The sequence below is a fragment of the Oncorhynchus keta genome, chromosome 28 (genome assembly GCF_023373465.1).
Source record: "Oncorhynchus keta strain PuntledgeMale-10-30-2019 chromosome 28, Oket_V2, whole genome shotgun sequence".
NCBI classification, from domain to species: Eukaryota; Metazoa; Chordata; class Actinopteri; order Salmoniformes; family Salmonidae; genus Oncorhynchus; species Oncorhynchus keta.
Window position 1 is genome coordinate 58732082 of NC_068448.1, and position 23548 is coordinate 58755629.

Here is a 23548-nt window from a genome sequence, read left to right on the forward strand (position 1 = left end):
CTTGCTATTCCCAACAATAGGTCGAACATTGTAATAATTTCACTGAAATGACTGAATACAATCTACCACCAATCTATGACAAAGGTACCAAGGACGATGACTGGAATTATACAAGAGTGTTTCCCTTTTTGTAATGATTAATATTGACAGGATAATTGAACATGACAGGATGTGAGTGGCACTGAAACTGTGCTGTTGGTTGAGTCTCCTTTGTTTCTACACAGCTAATTGGTAAAAATGTCAGTACGTTGGGCAATGCCACTTCCAGTATGTACAGTAAGAATCCGTAGGGGGTGAGGTCTTCCAGTAATAGGGGATAAGTGAACCATGACTTTGCAGAAAAGAGGGGGTGAATAATGACAATGCACAAAACAGCAAGAGAGGATTATTTCATGATTTATTTCTACTGGTGTTATCCAACAAAAATGTGATTTTTTTTAAATATATTTTTTATTATGGTGGTGTAGCATATTCTTGTGGTGGATCTGATTCATATTTCTGATTCACAGTTTAACGTCTCATCTGTCACAAGGACAAAAGAAATATGTATGTATGTATGTATGTATGTATGTATGTATGTATGTATGTATGTATGTATGAGACAGCATTTAGAATGGGAAGGGACAATTCATCCCTGCAGCGATGAGAATGCAGAATTAAGAAAAAAGTACTTCTGAATAGTCTAACCGATTTTAAAGCAATTAAATATGTATTGACTACAATTAACATGCAAGCCACATTTATGAAAGCATACATTGACATTGATATCAACATGTAACAAAGAGGTTTAGGGTTTTATGTTGTTTAAGGCAGTTTTGTAGAGATAGCCACATGGTATGTGATAATGGTTAAAAGGGCTTCACGAAAATATTGCATAAAGGAAATATTTTTGAAAACTGCAAAAGAAAATAAGATATTCTCCATCTACAGATCATGCAGCACCTCCAGTATGGTGGCGATAGACCAGGCCTGAGTCTCACAGCTGAAGGGACAGAACTGGCCATTCTCATTAGTCAGCTCAGGTAGACCCTTCCAAGATGATCTGGTGGGTGATAAAAGACAATATTGATTATGTGACAATTATAATCAATCATATCAATTGAGTGAAACAATAAAAAAAAAGTAATGTACACCTTCTTAAGGATAGGGGGCAGCCTTTTCACTTTTGGATAAATAGCGTGCACAATTTCAACTTCCTGCTACTCATGCCAGGAATATATTATATGCATATGATTGGTAGGTGTGGATAGAAAACACTGAAGTTTCTAAAACTGTTTCAATCATGTCTGTGACTATAACAGAACGTATGTAGCAGGCAAAACCCAGAGGAAAAACTGTTCAGAATGTTTTTTTTTTTGTTGCCTCTGACCGTTCCCTCAGCTGTCTTTGCCAAGGGATATTTGACAGCGACCATTTTACAGTTCCTACGACTTCCACAGGATGTCACCAGTCTTTGGAATTGGGTTGAAGTTAATCATTGGTGCAACGAAGAAGAAGCACATCCTGGAACAACGTTACACTGTTGAGAGTTACGCAAGATGAAAAAAGGTGCATGGTTTGTTTACTTGCTCTATTGAATACAGATTGCCCCGTCTACAATTTGATCGATTATTAACGTTTAAAAATACCTAAAGTTGTATTACAAAAGTAGTTTGAAATATTTTGTCAAAGTTTATAGGCAACTTTTGAAATGTTTTGTAGCAAGCTGTTGTTTTCCGGATCAAACTTGCTTTATAAAATGGACATTTTGGGTATACATGGACGGAATTAATCGAAAAAAATGACCAATTGTTTTGCATGTGTGATTTAATGAAAGTTTGAATGTTATAGAATTTTATTTGAATCTGGCGCTCTGCATTTCCCCAGGCAATTGGCCACTTGAGACGCTAGCCTCTCACTATCCTCAAGAGGGTACCTTTCACCTGAATTGTTGTTAAAACAATTGAGAACATTATAGCATTTGAAGTCACCTAACAAGTCTTTGTGCTTGTGTCTTACCTCTCGAAGTGGATGTTATGCCTAGAGAGGACATTCTTCACCAGGTACACAGTCTTGTCGTATATCTCTGGCCCCATCTTCTTGGCAAAGTACAGTTTGGCTCGTAGGAAATAGCCGACTGGCCAGAGCCACTCCTAAGAGAGGGAAACACACATTTACGGTTACCATAGTGCAGGGGCTCCCAGACTTTATTGGCCCATGGCCCCATCCAGGCTGTATCACAACCGGCCGGTGTAGGCAATCATTGTAAATAAGAATTTGTTATTAACGGACTTGCCTAGTTAAATAAAAAAGGTGAAATGTAAAAACATTTTTTTTTAAATAAAAAATATTAGTGATATAAAAATATATATATATTTTTTAAAGCGCGACCCCACCATGCAAAAACAGTGATGCAATCAGCAGCCAATGTAACTTTTTTATTTGGGTCCTTGACAGTATTACAAATCAATCAGATTACGTTGAAAGAATCTTCATCTGAAGGAAGTACGGCTTGAAGTGGCTAAAATGCTTCAGAAACCTATCGGGAAATTCAAAAGATCATCAGGCAATAGTTGTTTAGGAGCCCCCACAAAGTGATGTTTCACTGCAGTCACGTGGGTGGTACTGGGATCCCCTAAATCTGCTGTTGGAGCCCATTCAAATTAGCCCCAACATTGCCTTGCTAAATCTAGTTAATTCTCTTAAAATGAAATACCATGACTGTTTTCTCATTAGTTTGACATTTTATTTGAAATGTCTGATACAACATACCGGTTATATTCTGGTTATATCGTTAGCAACCTACTGCATACCCCTTAAAAATATACATTTTTTTGTGTACATGGTGTGCTATTAGCATGCTAACACTCATTAAAACGGACTGGTAGATATATATAATAATATATATAATTCACAACATTTAGACAGGAGCTATAATCCAGTTACAATACAAAGCCTTTTTATTTTTTACTTTGTCATTATCGCTTGAATTCAGACTTGGCTGAACTGGTTTCAATAGGGAAAAATGTCTTCTGTACCCCGCTTCCATAATTTTAGTTGAAAACATCACTTTCCAGTGTCGACCTGATGACTTTGTGAAGTGAAGCAAGTGAACTGAGCAGTCACATAAATTAAGCCTGCTCTGAGGTTGCACCATTCGGCAGGTGATTGAGTTTTTTGTATTAATAAATCATTCTAGTAGCCTAAAACTGATCTTTGTGGTTCCTCCACATCGACAGATAATTTATGGAATTCATGGCAGTCAGCATTCAGTGAGAATTATTTTACTGACAACAACCAAAATACTAATAATTCCAGTACTGATCTTCTTGGTTCCCCCTTATATTATGTCATACTAATACAATTGCTGAGAGATAGAGATTTTCTTTAACAAGTAGTAAAACAAAATCTAAAAAAAAATCTAGTTTAATACTCCAGCACCCTCATGATGCTGTTGACTTTAACAAGGGCCACAGGACAAGTGGAAGCAAAATAGCCCCATAACATCAATGATGCACCACCATATTTTACTGTAGGTTTGAGGTACTTTTCTGTATATGCTTCCTTTTTGAGACGCCAAACACACAACTCGTGTGCGTGTATCCAAAGAGCTTTTTTTCTTCATGTCACTTGGATTGGAACTGGTGCATATGCAGAATATATACTGTAAAATATGGTGGATATTTGATGCTATGGGGCTATTTTTGCTTCCACTGGTCATGGCGCACATGTCTAATTTTCATTTTCAGGCAAGTGATCATAATTTTTTTGGAAACCCCAAAATACTCTTGTCTTGCATGATGGGCAAGTGCCTTTCAGACCTTAATGTCAATCCCTGTCATCATTGTTTTCATTTACATTTACATTTAAGTCATTTAGCAGACGCTCTTATCCAGAGCGACTTACAAATTCAATGTTATTTTTTTGCCCAGTTTGTTTGATTTGGTGCCTGGTCCTGTCCACTCTTCTAACGAGTCCTGCGTGGCTTCTGAGGATCGTGGAGGAATACAGAACGTCCATATTCATGAGAGCTTTCAGGATTGTGGTCATGACAGCACCAACCGTTCAAAAGTTAGAGCTAAATTTGTTGGAAGAAAACAGAAACCATTCTGTTTGCCACAACAGCATTTAGCAGATGTTAGAGGTTACTCACGTAACCGCGGTTCTATGAACCAAGTTTCTCTGGCGACCTCATTTTCAAATCAGGTGACCCCACATGGGAGCACGAACCCTAGTTTGGTACCATACAATTACCATTAAGTTCCTGTCTACTGACTAATGTTTATGTGGGCTGCAATAAATGTACTTACAGGTCCTTGATGGTAGTTGAAGCCCTTAGCAACATTGAAATTCTCACTATCCAGAGCATTATCGTAGACACCACAGTACTTCATGTCACTTTATGAGGCGAAAGAAAGAGAGAAAATGTTAACTGTGGGACAAGGAGGACAGGAATGAGATAAAGAATGACTGTGGTGCCAGAACTGGGTCTAGTCCAGCTTTTCCCAAACTCAGTCCTCGGGACCACAAGACGTGCACGTTATGGTTTTTGCCCTAACACTACACAGAGTTTGGGAAAAACCTGGTCTCGTCTAATGTGTGTAAACCCTACATGACGGACAGGGGGCGCTGTTTTGATGCCCTGCACACCCATTTTTCTAATCTTCCAACATTGTAAAAAAAATATTTGAGAAGCTATAAAAATGCATTTACTAATGTCTACATTCATTTTTGCTAAATATATTACAGACACCTTAATAAATATTTTTAAATTATATTATGTGAACTGAACATAAAAATTATAAATATACCATTTACCTTAAAAGGTGTATTTTTTGAGAGTACTACCGTTACTGCATGTCCCCACTACAATAAATATATTCCTAAATACCTGTCAATTTGTCCATTAAATAATTAATTGGGATACTATAGAATACCATTCTTTCCAACGGAGGACAGCTTCTTGTGAGGAGTAACAATGCGGTGGCCGGTGGCTTCAAAGACTCTCATTGGCCAATACATAGCATCAGAAATCCAGGGTTTGTATACACCATTGGTCTAGTCTAGTAGGTCTCCTGACTACTTTGTAGCGAATTCCTGATACGCCCCAATTTCGTAACTGTTGATCCTCTTGATCTGTCCTCTACCCTCTCTGCAGTTCCGAGCTGTCTAAATAAAGCAACAGAGTGAATGTGTTACTGTAAATGGGGGTATGGATGAAGCATCCCACTCACTCTGGATCTAAGGTCTTCATTCCCAGGGGGCCGAGCAGCTTCTTCTCTGCCATCTCTAGTGCCTCCCAGGCCCTTTCCACTGTGAACAGCTCTGGAGCCTGGAGAACACAGAGAGAGAAGGTACACACAGAGGTGAGATACTTGACCTAAGACGACAACTTGTAAAAGTGATACATCTTTGTAAATTGGGTTTGCAAGACTCAAATAATGTTCAGCACAAATACATTGGTAACCTCAGTACACCCACATTGAGAGGGTTAGGGTTAACCAGAGCACTGACTAGCCTAGTCTTTACAACACCGATGAGGTAAGCCTCATCAGTGCCAGATCGGCCCATATAGTAGGGGCCTATCTTCCCGTTTCTTTAGCATGAGGCAGTTTGATGTTGTCCATTCCTTGGACAGGACGATAGGACATTAGTTACAAGGCTAATGAGGCAGTTAAAATGAGCCGTGCTTACCACCACCATGGTGATAGCAAAGTTGGGCCTGAGCTGGTAGTCACACCAGGGACTAGAGGCCCCATAGCTGTCCTTGTAGATGCCTCTCTTGTGCACCAGGTCTGGGTGTTTCTCATTGGGGTCCTGAAGGTTGTGAGACACGTAAAACATCTTCTCAAAGTTCTCCTGGATCTTTCTGTTCCACTCTTCATAGGGCACAGAGATGTTACGACCTAGAAGAGAACAGATATGTCTAGCTTCACTATGGAGAAAAACCCCCCAGTAATTTTACAATTTTAGTGAGGTTATTGTTTAAAATACAAATTTCAACATCTGAAATTACTATGTAGTAGTATCCCAATTGTCATAATGGTCTAATTTTTAACATTTGAGGATGTGAGAAAGCTGGGAACAACATGAAGATTTGGGTTTATTCCAGAACGTACCATCACTAAGGATGGTGAGGGTTGCGTAAGGGAAGAAGCCGTGCGTATGAAGGTCCACTAACCAGCGCACTGTGGACTTACAGAGACCCACTATCTCCACTGCAGAGCCATCCCTGGAAGACACGCAGGCACAAGCATGCACACCCTTGTGAAAACACTTAACTCAAGGGGAAAAGAACAAGCACTGCACATACTACAATAGATTACTATGGATATGTAGGCTTGTCCTAGACTGAGTGAAGACAAGCAACTCTTTACCAAAGGAGAGGAAAACAGTACCTAGGTGTAGCTGGGATTCCTTTGTTATGAGCCTTGTCACTCTCTCCCATCTTGTCCATCCATGTCCCGCAGTTGAAGCGATTTCCTCCATAGACAAACCCAGTGTCTTCATTCACCTTGGCCTCAACATTAAACCCTGGTAGGGAAAGACAAAAATCGGTATGATAAAACACGTAAATAGCTGATCAACCACGCCTCTAGATTTGCATGTGTGTGTAATGTGTGTGTGTGTGTGCGCGTGTTTATCTTGCCTTCATCGGTCATGTTGCAATCTATCTGTGGTCCAGCGTTCCTCTCCCTGAACTCCGTCCCCTGCATATGACGCGTCATCGCCTCATGAATGACATCATACAGGGGCTGGATCTGCAGAGTTAACATCACAGATATAATTTAATATGGGCAGACATTAAGGAATGACTAAATGACTAACGGTCCTGTCTAAAAGTGCTTGTTTGAACTTCTAACAATAAGCACATTTTTTTGGACTGCATAGTCAGATCTACAGAGTATGACATATCAATAGGCTGCTATAACCAAGCTGTTTGACCCCAGACATGCCCTAGTCTCATGAGCCAGATATAAAGTCTTGCGGTGACGAAGCGAGACCACCATGCCCCTTACTCATGCGCTGGCGGGCTGTAGAGTGTGTGTGTGTGTACCCACCCAGGCTCCAGCGGGCTGTGGCTGGGACACATTGGTGGGATACATCCTTGACACAGGGCACATGAGGATGTTGACTCCGTCAGGCACCATGTTGCAGTAGTCCTGGATGCACTGCAGCCACCACCATACTGCGTCACGGCAGTTATAGCGGGCGCCAGTCCCCTGTCCCAGCAGGTTGGGGATCAGGCCATACCTCAGGGTGCCAGCGAACGCCAGGATTATGTTTCTATGGAAAACAGTGAGAAATTAAAGGATTCTGATGAAGGGCAAACAAAACACTGGTGTGAAATCCATTCAATTGTTTGGCAGCATCCAAGACCACAGGTGTACTGGAGTTTGTTACTTTAAAAAATACAAATAAAAAAACTTTCATTGAAATATATACCCATTCATCAGATAGGACACCGATGTTCTACTGGAGAATGTGACACGTACCTGGCCTCCAGGTGTCTTCCTGTCACCAGCATCAGACCTCGCAGTGCCATGAAAGTGTCCCGGCCCCAGCAACGGACCATCCCAGCCGCAAAATGAGGAAGACCTGTGACATCAGACAGACAACCATTAGCCAACCGGTAACACATACACAGAGAGACAGAGAGACAGAGAGAGAGAGAGCTAAAGTGTGTGGATGTATCTGTAAGTATATAGACTGATTGGCTGGTCCCCAGTAGGGATTGCCCAGAATAGAGTTGTATTGAATTGAATGAAATGCCTTACCTGCAGCCAGTGACACACAGCACTGCTCTTTCTCGTTGGTAACCCCATTGAAACGGTAGGGCACGTCAAGCAGCGTGGGTGCCAGGGGGGGAAGGGCGGGGTGCAGGCCCACTCCACACATCTGTACTGAGCCCAGAGCTAACTGCTTCACCAGGGTGGAACCGGTCTGGATGAAGCTTAGAGAACCAGAGGACAAACACACAGAGATGACAAGCTGAATTTAGAAGTTTGAGGAATGATTTCAAGTTTCACCTTTCATTCAGAACATAATTATTTTTGTACAATTTTATTTTTAAGTACTACAAATTCAGATGTTTCTATTTCATTTATGAATAGGAATAGCTGGTTTTTATTCAACCTACTTTGACATTTTATTGAACACAATATCCAAGGCGGTGGTATAAGCCCCAACAATGATAGAGTCGAAGTAGCATGGCACCAGGTAGCGAGGGATGTGCTTCAGATAGATAAACATGGCCTGGAACCACTTGCCTACCTGAAGGGACATCAAGAGACATATTAATTAAAACTGCAAAACTGTGTGTGTCTATGGCCAGTTAGCAGGCTAAATAGACATAATCAATGCAATACAACAATGATGCTGAGTGTATGAGTGGTAAGGCTTGGTAAGGATCTGTAAAGTTCCAATTGAAGAATCACCATGGCTCTCAAAAACATTTGAGTGGACCCAAAGGAATAGACATCATCTTGACCAGATCTGGGTGCCAAATAGCAGCCTACTCCCTATGCACTAGTGCACTACTTTTCAGAGGTGCACTACATAGGGAACAGAGTGCTATTTGGGATGCCACCATGGTGAGGTTTGTCATGTTCTACCTCGCCCAGTGCTCCTCCCTTGATGACCAGCCGGTTGCTGACGTAGTCGATCATCCAATCTCCCCGTCTCAAGTTGTCACAGAAGGGGTGTCCCAGGTCGTTTTTGGGACGAATGTCCCCCATCACCGACATCAGACCTGTGAGTGTCAAAAGAGGTTACTCCATCTGACAAACAAACTCATCATACATATCCATTTCAATGTAATTAGTCCCTAAAAGGAGGAAGGGTAGCTTGGCGGTCCTGACTGGTAAATGGAAGATCATAGTTTTATGGTTCCCGGCACAAAACGGTTAACACTGCAATATGCATGTAGTAGGAGTCATGATTTTCCAGAAAGCCCCCTGTTTTGTACCTTGCAGGCCTCCGTACTTGAGACTCATCCAGGAAGGGATGATGTAGCAGCCTCCACCGTCCTCCTGCTCTTCAGCGTCACAACGGAACAGCAACACGTTCATGTCCGCCAGGGTCACCTTGGACATAATACTGGGAGGGAGCAGACAGGTAGGAAGGTTAACAGTAGGCTGGATTAACATTTACCAGTGGAAGACAGCCTATGAAAAAGTCTTACAGCAGTTGCTTAATTAGTTGACATGTCTTATGTTGCAATGAATGGCTCAGATATTAGCAGAGATATGGGCTGAGATTCCTTACAAAAGTAACCATCAATTTACCAAGTGAAAGAATTATCTAGAGTATACGTACGCTGCCAGAGGAGTAGTGAGTATGGCTGGGGCGTTGTTGTCAGGCATACTGCCCGTCTTGTAATGGTCACTGAACTGGACCAGGTGTCTCCTCAGAACCCCCACCAGCTCCTGGGACCTGGGGTCCAGACTCACCCTGGGGACAAAGACCACGGGTTACAGACTCGTAAGGAATGACTCAAGAGTAGGAGTGTTGATTTAGGATCAGTTTTGGTTTTTCCGATCATAAATGCATATGGTATGGACAAGGGGGAGACTCCTACTCCTAGACACTTGATATATACAGCACGTGAAATGACCTCAATAGGACAGTGTATTCTTACCTGAACACTATCACACTACCAGGGCTGAGGTGTTCGAATTCAATCTCCTGGACAAATTCACTGCGGCCCTTACACATGACATCATCCTGTTTCACAATCTTGCTGTCATGTAGCTGCAAGACAGTTGGAGTAGAAAGTGTTCACACCATCAGTGTCTTTCAAATGAAGTCAAATTCATATACAGGTGGTTGGAATGAAGAGACCCAAGAACAAAACCTGTTTTGTGCTACACTACACTCTAATTTACCAAGTGTGTATGAGACTACCATAACCATTCAACAAGAAAACAAACATTGCCAACTCTGCGACCTGAGCAAATCCTGGCCCACTTCTTTCAATAGAAAGGAATGATAGACTAGAGGGATAAGCTTGCAACTAGTATTCTAAACCAGGGTGTAAAGTAATTCCATGGTGCGGTTCTCGTGTTACCTGGATGTGTTCTCTGATCTCTAATGTGTGGTCAGGGAGACCGTTGATGCTCTTCCGGTCTTTCTGGTACGACCCAGCTATCCTCTCCACGGTCCTGGCCTCCAGTACCACCTCCTCTATTTTACCTGCAGGAGAACACAGTCGACACTGACCTGATCTGGGTTTTCATGGAAACTACTAAAGGAAGTGATATCAAGATGATTAGTGATAGATAGCCTACTGTGGTGATACTCAATCTGGCTCCTGGAGTAGGATTGAGGGAAACTGGGGTACTGTACCTGGGATGCACATGGGGGGAACCTCCTGTCTATATTGATAGGTCTTGGGGTTCCTGAAGGCAGTGTGACACACAGCTACCACAGACTGGTGTGTGCTGGGGCAATGTCTGGTTACTGCCACTATGTCCTCATCCACCTGGTCCACATAGACCTGCAAAACAAACACACACACACACACACTTCTTTGTTGTGTTCTTCAGTAGAAGCACTTACTCTGCAACTCTACAATTCAATATTCCCTCAAAAGTGTTTCCGCTTCTCTCAGGTTAAGTCCCTTGCTGAGCAATTCAGTTTAGTTCCCCATGTCCAGTTTCTCGATGGCCATTTTCAATAAGCCTGGTCCTGGACTAGAAAGCACTTTCCATAGAGATTCTGTATTGAGTATGCTTTATAGTCCAGGTTTAGGCTAAATCTGGATCTGGGAAAATAGTCAAAAGACATTTGCTGGCTGCCCATCCATACCCATGGCTATGTGCCCAGTGCAGGTCTCAGAGTGGATCTTAGAAGTCCATCTAACCTGCGAGAAGCCCTTAGAGGCCAGTTCTTGGTGCAGCTTGTTGAGGGCCAGTTTCCCAGCGATGATACCACTCTGGGAGTTCACCTCCCCTGCAGAGGAGGGCTTGGCCTCAGAGTTCCACTTTGGATAGAAGCGCTCCTCCTTCACAACAGAGATCTGCACAAGAACACACAGGAAGTTGGAATCAAACGTAGAACTAAACACTGTCCGTTTCATACATTGTCAGCAGTTTCAATATAGACGAGATAAATATAGAAGTGATTTTAGCTTACAGTTTTGTCTTTGAAGTGAAAACACTCACAAAGACACACACTTTTGATAATCATGGCCCTTTTTCATACCTGGTGAGGGACCAGCTCATCATATCCTCTAGTACTGCCTGTAGCACAACTGGCCATGGAGACGATAGCAGAGCTCGGGAGGGAGTCGTACACAGAGCGAATCTACAACACAGAAGAGGAATAGTAAATAAATAACACCAACAAACAGTCACAACATCGATCAACAATAACACTACTACAAACTCAGCAAAAAAAGAAACGTCCCATTTTCAGGACCCTGTAAAAATCCAAACAACTTCACAGATCTTCATCTTCAATGAGCCATAAACAATTAATGAACATGCACCTGTGGAGCGGTCGTTAAGACACTAACAGCTTACAGACGGTAGGCAATTAAGGTCACAGTTATGAAGACTTAGGACACTAAAGAGGCCTTTCTATTGACTCTGAAAAACACCAAACAAAAAATGCTCAGGGTCCCTTCTCATCTGCAAAGACTTTACTCAACATTCAATTATCTGGCAACATCTCTGGTGGACATTCCTGCAGTCAGCATGCCAATTCCTCAAAACTTGAGACATCTGTGGCATTGTGTTGTGTAATGAAACTGCACATTTTAGAGCGGCCTTTTGTCCCCAGCACAAGGTGCACCTGTGTAATGATCATGTTTATTCAGCTTCTTGATATGCCACACCTGTCAGGTGGATGGATTATCTTGGCAAAGGAGAAATTCTAACTAACAGAGATGTAAACAAATTTGTGCCCAAAATCTGAGAGAAATAAGCTTTTTGTGCTTATGGAAAAAAATGTGGATCTTTTACGTCAGTTCCTGAAACAAACCCTTTACATGTTGTGTTTATATTTGAATTCGGTATAAATAGGGATGTTGACATTCCAGTGACATATTGTATACTACCTAATTGGGACACTCATTGTCATGGGTAACAACATACTGTACACTACCTGAATAGGGGACTTGTCATGAGTAACCCCAGCTACATACTGCAAACTACCTGGACAGGGCACTCGTTGTCATGAGTAACATCCAGGAACATGGCATGGGCGATAGAGGGCACCAGAGGTCTGAGGCTGGGCTGGACAAAAGAGCCCACAGGCTCTCCACCAAACCTGTAGACCAGCCTGCCCTCCTCATGACTGTCCCCTGCACTCATAGCCTCTGAGGAAGACAGAGAGACAGATTATATTGTTATTGTAGAACAGGCAAATGGTTATAGCCAATATGGTCATTGCAGTCATTTATAAGAAAACAAATAACCCAGGCTGATTTAAATAGTGAATGAATTCAGTTAACTTCAAATATTACCACCAACGGTCCTTTTTTAGCCAAGAGGCGATCAATTGCAGATTTATTCAGTTTCCCGTGTATCCATATTTGATTAAAAAAAGTATTTCATACCATGAACAAAGCCAATAGCCAACTTCACCAACACATATCCATGCCACATGTTGAAGCAAAACAGAAAACAGTAAACAGGTATTTTTCTATCAGATGTGTAGACTGGTCTCAGATCTGTTTGTGATCGTCAACTCCATTGCTCATTGTCAAGGAGTTGGCAAGACTGCACAAATAGACTGTCAGACAGGCTATAGATTAAGTGCCATTTGTGCATTACCCAGGCTCTTACCTCTGATGAGGGAGGTAATGGCCAGTCTAGTGACAAAGACATTGTCCAGCTCCTCGCTGCCCGTGAACAGCTCAGCCACCACATACAGGTCAGGCTTCAGCTCGCGAGCTCTCTCCAGCATGTACTACACACAGCACAGCCATCCACACCACAGGCCAAAGCATGCAATGCAAGAAAGGCATGTGGGGGGGGATCAGACAGAGATGAGAAAAGATAGGAGGAACAGAGGAAAGGAGGGGATTTAGAAAGTGAGATTAGATATGAGACAAGAGAGGAGGAGAGATGTGAAGGGGGACAGGCTAGGCAAGAAAGAGGGAAAATATGAAAACATCTCACACAGGGGGTGGGGGGGGACATGCAAAGTGTCAATTACCATGTTAATAGTGGGAAAGGAGGAGAGAGTGGTGTTGGGAAAGGTAGTAAAGATATACATTAATGAAGGAGAATTTGATCAGGATAAGTATGATGAAAATGTCAGATTCAAAGTAAGCCCGTGGCAGAAGAAGGGAATAAGATTATCGAAAGAGAGAGAAGGAAAGAAAGAACCAACATTTAGCATCATGCTCAGTCAAAATGCATCAGTCCAGTTCCCACAGTCCTACAGTACAATAAGGCAGAAGCAGTACCTCTGACCAGACTGGTAATCCCCAGGCGGTTTACAAACACATTGTCAATCAGCTCGCTGCCCGTAAAGAGTTCAGCTATCACATAGAGGTTAGGTCTGACCCCCCTGGCTGTTGCCAGCATCGCCTACAGAGCACAAGGTAAAACTACACTTAGAGTGGTGACATGTAGCATTCATATGCATGATGAAGTGTCATAATTCCCTACATAATAACATTAAGGGCTACGTGGGTTGTTTTGTTGAATACTACGTACATATTTATTTGACACTAGCTATTTTAACATTCTGAATACCTATGTAAATAAAGTATTGCCGTATATATATATATATATATATATATATATATATATATATATATATACACACACATATATACATACACACACACACACACACACACACAAAAACAACTGTTTTTCACTTTGTCCTTATGGGATATTGTGTGTAGACTGATGAAGAAATTAAATTTAATCCATATTAGAATAAGGCTGTAATGTAACAAGATGTGGAAAAAGTCAAGGGGTCTGAATACTTTCTGAATGCACAAGGGCAGGAACAGCCAATAGAATCACACATTCTGAGACTAGGGGAACCCAATTTTGAATCTAGAAAACTTTTCCCCGAGCAATAAAATATATTTTTTTAAACCTTTATTTAACTAGGCATGTCAGTTAAGAACAAATTAGAATTTACAATGACGGACGACACTGGGCCAATCGTGGGCCTAGAATCGAACCAGGGACTGTAGTGATGCCTCTTGCACTGAGATGCAGTGCCTTAGACCACTGCGCCACTCAGGAGCCCAAGAATAGTAGCTACTGTATGTTTCCATGAATTTAGAAAGTTATATATTAGTTAAATAGTCTGAACAAAAATATAAAAAGGCAATATGCAACAATTTCACAGTTCATCTAAGGAAATCAGTCAATTTAAATACATTTATTAGACCCTAATCTATGGATTTCACATGACTGGGTAGGGTAGCAGCCATGGGCCTGGGAGTGTTTTTTCCCCACAAAAGGGCTGGTCTCAGACAATCAAGCAGGTGAAGAAGACAGATTTGGAGGTCCTGGGCTGGCGTGGTTACACGTTGTCTGTGGTTGTGAGGCCGGTTGGATGTACTGCTAAATTCTCTAAAAGGACGTTGGAGGCGGCTTATGTTAGAGAAAGGAACATTCTATTCTTCGGCAAAAGCTCATGAAACATGGGACCAACACTTTACATGTTGCATTGAGATTTTTGTTTAGTATAGATGCAACAATTTCCTGCTAGTGTGCATTTCCATTTAACTATCTTGCATCAGTAAAAACAGCTGGACATAACGACGTAACTATTTTTTTGTTTTTTGCTAAACCCAAGTGTCGAATAAAAACCACAAAAATTAAAGTGCTTCCATTACCCATTTAGGCTGATTGTCAGCAATTTATTAATGTAGGCTGAATGTCCTCCTACCTATTTGTTTAATGTCTCAGGTAGAAGGCAAAAGCCAGCACAGATAGAATGCAACATTATTTTTATAGCCTAGTAGAAAAATTGGATCAAGTAAGCAATAGACATTTAGAATTAAATGTGGAGTGGAGCTTTATAGTTATCACGTGCTCAGCGTACTATGACTTATTATGACTTCCAATGTGGCACCGTCATAGGATGCCTCCTTTCCAACGAGTCAGTTTGTCACATTTCTCCCCTGCTAGAGCTGCCCCGGTCAACTGTAAGTGCTGTTATTGTTAAGTGGAAAGTCTAGGAGCAACAACGGCTCAGCCGCGGAGTGGTAGGCCACACAAGCTCACAGATGTAAACAATGTAAAAAAGAAATTGCCAACGTTTACTGACATCGGTCATATTCAGAGGGTGTTGCGTGTTCGTAAATTCATCAGTTATTCTGCGCTCTCAGATGAGATAGCCAAAGTGAATTTACGAACGCACCCTAAGTGTATCACTGAAAATATTCACCAGGATATGTAGCTATGAATGGTGCATCTACAGTCAGATCAGCATACTGTACCTCGGCCACATGTAGAGGAGTGGAGTGACAGTTGTCCAAGCGCACGCCCGCAAAGTGTTGGGCTGTGATCTCTGTATACTTCTTCATGTGGGCCCACAGGTAGGGACAGTCCGCTGGTTTCTCACCGTAACGCAGCTTCACACTGTCTCCCCAGCAGATCAGCTCCCTCCTCAGGTACACGTTAGAGCCTAGAGACAGGGAGGACACAGGGGAGTTGCACACCATCACACTAGTTGGGTTGAAATCAATGATATCTAAACCTTATATTAGAAAATAGTCACATTTCTCAAGGAAAAGTACATTATCATCTTCTGGCATAGGATTGATATAACAATCATAATGTACCATAAATCAAATGTTTTTATTTCACCTTTATTTAAGTAGGCAAGTCAGTTAAGAACAAATTCTTATTTACAATGACGGCCTACACCAGCCAAACCTGGAAGACGCTGGGCCAATTGTGCGCCGCCCTATGGGACTCCCAGTCACGACCCATCGTGATTCAGCCTGGATTCGAACCAGGGTGTTTGTAGTGACGTCTCTATGACTGAAATAGAGACGGCCTTAGACCGCTGGTGGCCTTAGACCGCTGCGCCATTCGGGCACGACATGTTTTCATGACAAGTGGTCAGTAAATACCCAAGGTCCTTACAAACTTTTCAAAGAGAAGCATGTGAATACTGAGCATGTTCTATCTGTTTAACTCAACCGGTCTGTAGAAATAGTTAGAACAGAACTATCAGCTGACCTGGCTCTGCAAAGTTCCTCAGGGGGTCATCTGACATCACCCAGCCGTTGTGGGCCAGGAAGTGACACGCTTTGTCTGTCTGGCTCATCAGCTGCATTTCCTGGTCAAAGGTCAAGTTGTCCTCAAACGGGAAGGTGAAATATCCACACACCACTGGATGGCTCCTGGTAATAGGTCCCAACTTAGGCCCGTGGTCTGCAAGGCGTTCGTACACTACATTTCCCACAATGCAGTTGGTGGCCTGTTCCTCATGGTAGTGCATCTCCTTATAGCTCTCCACATTCAGCTCCTCCAGTCTGTTCCTCAACCAGTTACAACACTCCTGGATGGATGAGGGCTCATTGCTGGAAATCAAAATTGAATTTGATGTTGTGCCGGGTGTAGCAATATGTAACTATATGAGTGGCACAGAAGCATTTGTAGACCCAACAGTGGTGACAAAGCAAATCCCATCTTAAGATAAATCGGGATCATTGCTTCAAAGAATTCCTGTTTATCTCAAATGGGTTTAAAGCACCCTTGCAAAGTGTCTTTGCGGATGCAAAGATGGGTTAATAAGCAAAGTAATTGTCTTATAGAAGGTAGAATACGCTTCAAAAAAGGTGATCGACATAGCAGTGACTATGAGCAGGTCTGCTGCTGAATTTATTATAGATCCCCATTAGTTCCTGCCAAGGCATCAGCTAGTCTTCCAGTGGTACAGTTATACATTATAGTACATTCATAACAGATTTCACAACATTAAGTGTGTGAACTCTAGCCTTTACTCTACTACTATATATCTACTACACAAAATCCATGTGTACATGTGCGTATAGTATTGTGTGTTTGTATACATGTGTCTATGTTTGTGTTGCTTCACAGTTGTTGTTCCCTAAGGTGTATTTATTTTTAAATACAATTTTACTGCTTGCATGAGTTACTTGATGTGGAATAGAGTTCCATGTAGTCATGGCTCTATGTAGTACTGTGAGCCTCCCATAGTCTGTTCTGGACTTGGGGACTGTGAAGAGACCTCTGGTGGCATGTCTTGTGGTTATGCATGGTTGTCCGAGCTGTGTGCCAGTAGCTCAAACAGACAGCTTGGTGCATTCAACATGTCAATACCTCTCACAAATACAAGTAGTAGTGAAGTTAATCGCTCCTCCACTTTGGACAAGGAGAGATTGACATGCATATTATTCATGTTAGCCCTCTGTGTTCTCTGTAATGGTGTATCCTAAAGCGAACCCACCCATTGGGTATGAAGGTCTCCAAGGCTGAGGTCATGTCCACGGTGTTACCGAAGCGTCGACAATGGGGGTCCGGGAGGATCCTCAGACGCTTCTTATCCTCATTCTCTAATCTCACTGCTTTGCCTCCTGGGTAGAAAACATCAAACACAAAAATACTGAAGAAGATTAGTGCACCAGATGTTTAGTGCGAGCTGATTGCTACTTCAACAGTGGAAGCACAATATCTGGAACACAAATAACTTGTTTCAAATTATTTCCTGGGGTGGCTCAAGAGATATTAAAAACATCATTCACCATTCATCCCATTCAACATAATGACACTGAAATACAAGTCCTGAGTGGTTGGTAGCCCTTACCTGCCTGAAGCAGCTTCCTGAACTGTTCCACAGCCTTCTCCACGTTCACCTGGTAGAACTCCCACAGCTTGGTCCTGGGGTATATCTCATCCCAGAGGACACCTCGCAGCATCTACAAGAGGCAATCAATCAATCCAACTTTGTCCTAAGAGGGACACTTGGGTTGAAAGTAGGGTTACTCAAAATATCTCTTCATTAATTGGATTGACAATTTTCCTATTTCAATACAGTACAAAACAGAAGGGTAACCCAACCAACTCACGTGGAGTTGGTGTTCATTCTCAATGTGAGCAGGAACACCATGGCCACTGTACTTCCCGTCTGCGATGTCACAGGTGAGGTGCCACAGAGCCCTGTCCAGCACCCAGGCTGGCTTCAGGTGGGGCGAGTTCACCAGATTATAGCCACACTCAGGGTGTAGACATAACCACCTACTGTTAGCAGCTAAGGAGAGAGAGGGGGTTACTAACTGTTACTAGGTTGTAGCCATACCCACTGGGCACAGACGACACTTCATTGAAATTACGCAGAAACAACGTTGATTCAACCAGTGTGTGCCCAGTAGGTGCAGCCACAACCACTTACTCACAGCTAGGAGGGAAAGAAGGTAACAGTTGTTAAAAATGACAGAGGAAGAATGGATCTAACCCCAGTAGGGAATTCTCTCCAATGTCATGGAATAAGACATATTTGGAACACATTCAACATTGCTTGAATGGTCATTTGCGGGTCGTACTTAAGAGATCAATAAACTTAAAAACACTAAAGGGGTAGGAGTTGTGCAGTGCACCCTAACACCATTGCCCTTTACATAGGACAAACATTGCAGAGGCAGCTGTGGCTCTTGCATCATGGTCTCAGTTTCCTCGGTCAGCATTTAGCCTCTTCACATTGAAGGTCAGATTGAAGTATTCCCCTTTGCAATGAACCAGCCAATCACTCCATGACACTGTCTCTGTCCCAAATGGCACCCCATCTCCTATATAGTACACTACTTTTGACCAGAAAGTAGTGCACGGAATAGGGAATATGATGCCATTTGGGATGCATCCTGTGTCTTCAAAGGCAACTGAATGAGGGGGGTTTAAAATGTTGCCACACTGCCACACCATGTTCACACCTTCATTAGTTATTGGTGATTATGATAGGGGTGGAAAGATAGCCATGGCTCCCCCATGTCTGCAGCACAATGTGTGAAGCTGAGCTTCTGATTACATTTTTGCCTAATAGTGGATTGTAATAAATGTGGTTGTTTGACTGTGCGCTCTCTGTGACATGATTGTTTCAATTTATGACTAAGTGCTTCAACTTTCACCGTTGCTATGGACATCCAACACATGATTGTTCTATTAATTTGTACTGTTAGTGTTATCACAATGGTTGTTACCATTGAATTGATCAAATGTGTTTGGTGACAAGAAGTCAAACATGTTTATTAAATCAGTATTTTCATTGTGTACTTCTAGTAAGGATATAGGATAACCTGCTGTTCACATACCATCTTCCTCTGTCCATTAACACGTGATGTAAAGGATGCAAATCTCTCCTCGCATACCGGCTAATGCATTGGCAGTAGTCCTGCTGACCATACTTGAGTGGTTGCCAAAGTCCACTACAACCTGGCACCAGTTTCTCTGTCATGGCCTTTAAACTACTAGAAGGGCATGAGTCACCATGACCCTGCAATATATTCATGATACAATTTTGATAGATATACATGCATTTCCTTTTAAGCTGGAATCTTGGGTAACCTTGTTTGTTTTGCTGTATAAAAACACCCTGTATTGGGCCTCCTGAGTGGCGCAGCGGTCTAAGGCACTGCATCGCAGTGGTAGAGGAGTCACTACAGACCCGGGTTCGATCCCGGGTTGTATCACAACCAGCCGTGATCGGGAGTCCCATAGGGAGGCGCACAATTGTCCCAGCGTTGTCCGGGTTAGGGGAGGGTTTTTCAGGGTGGGCTTTACTAGGCTCATCGCGCTCTTGTGGCAGGCCAGGCACCTGCAGGCTGACCTCAGTCGTCAGTTGAAAGGAGTTTCCTCCGAACACATTGGTGCGGCTGCCTTCCGGGTTAAGCAGGCGGGTGTTAAGAACCGGGGTTTGGCGGGTCATGTTTCCAAGGACGCATGACTTGACCTTCGCTTCCTGAACCCGCTGGAGAGTTGCAGCGATGAGACAAGATTGAAATTGAGGAGAAAAAAGGAGGTAAAACACCCCCCAAAAATAACACACTGTATTTGGTATATTTGAAAGGGATAAGGGGTAAGAAACATGGGAAATTTTCAGTCAGGTATTGAGCTCTTGATATTTACCCCATTGCATTTTATGATGGGTTCACACCATGACTATGAACGATTTACAAGCAAAATATTTATGTTTTGTGTTGGATTCTAAACTTGTGAAGTATGCACTTGTCATTTTCAAAGATCTGAACATTCTGGACACTAAAGCCACTTGCTGTCCTGAAGATTATGAAGAGTATTAAGGCTATTTTAAAAAGGGAGCTACTACATATCACCTCTGCAAAGTTATATATTATATCAAACCCAGGTTATCTGAGAAGAGACTTTGCTAACCCATATTTTACTATCAGTCAGTCCTGCAAGCCTTCCCTGTGGCTTGGGAATAGTACCCAGAAGGTCAGTCATAACTCTTCATGAAACACTATCTTCTGAAGAGCTTAGAGATGAGATATCCTGTCTCTATAAATGGCAGCATGGATAGGTATGTTACATATCCATGCGGTACATTACGTAGCCTACCACACCACCATTCACAAAATGGGAATGCATTCATCCTACAGTGTCGAGACAGTGTGAGCCGATGCTCATGTGTAGAGTGCACCAAATGATGCCCTATTCCTTTAATAGTTAATGACTTTTGACCAGGGACTGTAGTAGTGCACTATATACTAAAACAATACCTGTATGGTTGTAGACCACGTCAGTGATGCAGACCATGTTCCACTCTTTCTTCAGTTTCTCCACCAGGTTGCCCACATCCTTCCAGGTGTAGTTTTTCCCTTCAGTAGAGAACTCTGGGTTGAGCTCCAGTTGGTTGGCCAGAGAATAGCAGGAGCGAGACATCCCTAACTTCTGCAGCGGGGTGAAGTGGATCATGTTATAACCTAGGGAGAGAGAGAGAGTTTAGATAAAAATATATTATGAATGAGAAATGTGAATCTATGAACCCACAGTAACAATTATGCTATCGGTACGTTACATGTTTTGCAATGAACCCAATGCGTGTCTGGACAGACAGATATTAAGAAACGGCAAACACTGCAAATATTTTTCGCAGATATTAGAATGGGTCAATGCCCACCAGTATAACCAAACAGATCTCAACCACTGTGTGATTATCCCCCTTGTACAGCACAATCTATACGATGGACCAATAAAGATGAACTCTGTATTTGTTAGTATCTGTACTTTTGAATTGCAGGCACATGATTAAGAACAAGCAAAAGCAATTGCTGTGCTTTCAAAAAGAATGATTTACTTCAGCAATTTAAACCAAATGAAATATGTGACAGTGTGACACTTATGAGTGAGGACAGGAATTTTTCCTGACCACGTAACCCGAGCAGGAGAAAAACCCATTTATACTGACAAAGACAATAGCCATGCTTCTGATTGTTGGCCAGCTGACTATGGTATCCCATTCTGCCCCTCACCGGTCTCCTTGGCAACCCTGAGCCTGTCCTGCCATTCGTCCAGAGGCCCCAGGCACTTGGCCAGGTATGTCTGAATGGCAATACAGTCCAGGGGTAGGACATGGTTATCAGCACCCACACGCAGCACTGGGTCCACCACTATGTAGCCACTACCAGTCTTCTCTTCAGTCCTGGGAATCACACAGACCACATCAGGCAATACAACAGGCAACGAGATCAATCAACAGCATAACGTGTATGGGATAAAAGGGTTGACTATTGAGGTTGAGCCCCAAAATCACCTGTAAGTTTGTTAAATAATAATATTTATTATTCAAATTATTATTAGGGTTATAGGGTGCTTATATAGTCCTGTTTCACTGCATGTGCAAGTGGGTAACCTGTACAAGTGTGAGGCGTGAAATGGAAATACGTTTTTTTCATATCTCACTCCCCCTGAGACACTCTCGGAGACTGGTGTCACAGACAGGGATTTAACTGTGATTCACCTGTTTACATTGTGACTCTTATGTCTTGTTTTCAATCGAACACATCATGATTAGATGTCAGAAATCAAAAGAACAGTGCATAAACAGTGCTGGCTTACCACCACCACATATCTAGTACATTTAGATTCAATGTGAAAGTACTGCACACAGAACAGTGAACGGGAATCTATCTTGTACCCTGCAAATAACTAGATGTGTGTACACTCCTTCTGAACAAGAAACCGTGCTTTCTTACCCAGCACAAAAGTAATACTGGTAGGACCCTGCCACCTGCAGGTCCAGTTTGCAGTACTTGTCCGAGTAACCCTCTCTCCCCGTTGGGTTTATCCAGTTCAGAGGCCAGAACTTAAGCCGGTCAAACTTCTCTCCCTCCGCAGGGTAGTTAGTGTGGACCTGCACACGCCTCCCCTGCAGAGTGGGCCCCAACCGGAACTGGAGCTCAAAGCCTGATGGTAGAATAATAATAGTATGTCATTATCATTACATAATAACAAGTAATACACAAGCAGGATATGTGCTAAAAGCACTGCTGGAGTCTACAGTGAAATCAGAAAGGTTCACCCTGGACAATGACTGGAACTAATAATGTCCTAATGGGAAAATGTAAACTTGGAAAACACATAGGCAGCTGTTATGGTGTCCTGCCAATCAAATGTGCATTAAAACTCAGTTTAAAAACAAATCCAATGTCTGAAGTGATGCCCGCCCAAGCAATTGATCTTGCCAAACAGTAGAAACAGTACAGCTAAGCCACAGAGAACACAAGGCCTTTTACCTTGCTATTTATAGCTGCAAACTTTTCACTAGAATATTTCAAGATAGGCTACTTCACTCAAGTGTCAAATGCATAGCAATGTTCAGCCCATGCCTAGCCTACCACTCCCCCATGAACTAAATGTGCATTTCAATGTCTATATTTTCAACAGCAGGAATAATATCCATCCTGGGGGTAAAATAAAAGCAAGATAGCACCATACAAAAAAACAATTGTCTGATAATGACAAACTTCAAATAGCCCCGCAGGACTGTTTTTTTTTTTTGGGGGGGGGTCTGTTCCAAAAACTTCGTAAATAACAAGGTTGCCAACAAACAACGCATACAAAGTTGTATGGCGGCAGAATAAGATACTGCAGTGAGCAATTTAATTACGTTTTTCACTCACCACCACGTTAATTAAAACGTTAAGAATAAACAACGTGGTTAGTTGATGCCTATTCTGCAGCTAGGTGAATTGGTCATGCTACTTTGTATGCGTTGTTTATGGGCATCCTTGTACTTTACGAAGTTTTTGGAACAGATTCCTGTTGGAACGTTCCACAAATTATACCCAGTAGTTTTTGTTTGTATTATTCGCAAGTGCAAATGTGAAGTTGCCCAGGATTTGAATGGCCATTGCCTACATACCTTGCTCTAGTCGGAACAGAGTCCTCTCTAGTCGCTCCATGTCATTCAGGAACAGTACTCTGGTCTGTCTGCTTCGAACCATTTTGACGTTCCTTTTTTAGGGTGTCCTTTTCAAGCAGGAAGCGGTGCCCCCAGATTCCTACATGACACTCACTTCAATAGGGGGAGAGACCGAAGTCATGAGAGATAACGCCACCGTGTGAAAGAACACGCTATCCTGCAGCACAACGTAAATACATTA

General features: G+C 42.5%; 1 protein-coding gene across 2 annotated transcripts; it reads right to left on the reverse strand.

Annotated features, from left to right (window-relative positions):
* Positions 1–380: 380 nt before the first annotated feature.
* Positions 381–23518, reverse strand: LOC118361609 (glycogen debranching enzyme-like). Of its 2 annotated transcripts, none has more exons than XM_035741672.2 (31): positions 23308–23518; positions 22139–22349; positions 21416–21585; positions 20663–20866; positions 18002–18183; positions 17740–17851; positions 17383–17509; positions 16149–16492; positions 15401–15588; positions 12771–12894; positions 12138–12301; positions 11185–11286; positions 10844–10999; positions 10327–10477; positions 10049–10173; positions 9620–9732; positions 9298–9432; positions 8948–9078; positions 8595–8731; positions 8120–8253; positions 7758–7933; positions 7476–7578; positions 7041–7266; positions 6629–6740; positions 6378–6513; positions 6099–6211; positions 5674–5885; positions 5214–5311; positions 4290–4377; positions 1999–2132; positions 381–1042 (listed from the first exon to the last, which is right to left on the reverse strand). In XM_035741672.2, the coding sequence occupies exons 1-31, from the start codon at positions 23387–23389 to the stop codon at positions 925–927; spliced, it is 4608 nt and encodes a 1535-aa protein (XP_035597565.1). In that variant the 5' UTR covers positions 23390–23518; the 3' UTR covers positions 381–924. The 2 variants fall into 2 exon arrangements, with proteins under 2 accessions (XP_035597565.1, XP_035597566.1); XM_035741673.2 differs by lacking the exon at positions 12771–12894 and adding an exon at positions 13397–13520.
* Positions 23519–23548: the final 30 nt, after the last annotated feature.

Coding starts and splice junctions, on each gene's coding strand:
- LOC118361609 (XM_035741672.2), bottom strand. CDS start 23,389: ATGGTTCGAAGCAGACAGACCAGAGTACTGTTCCTGAATGACATGGAG. Junction 22,350..23,307: donor TCTGTTCCGACTAGAGCAAG/GTATGTAGGCAA, acceptor TTCTACCATCAG/GCTTTGAGCTCCAGTTCCGG. Junction 18,184..20,662: donor CGTGGTCTACAACCATACAG/GTATTGTTTTAG, acceptor CTCTCTCCTTAG/CTGCTAACAGTAGGTGGTTA.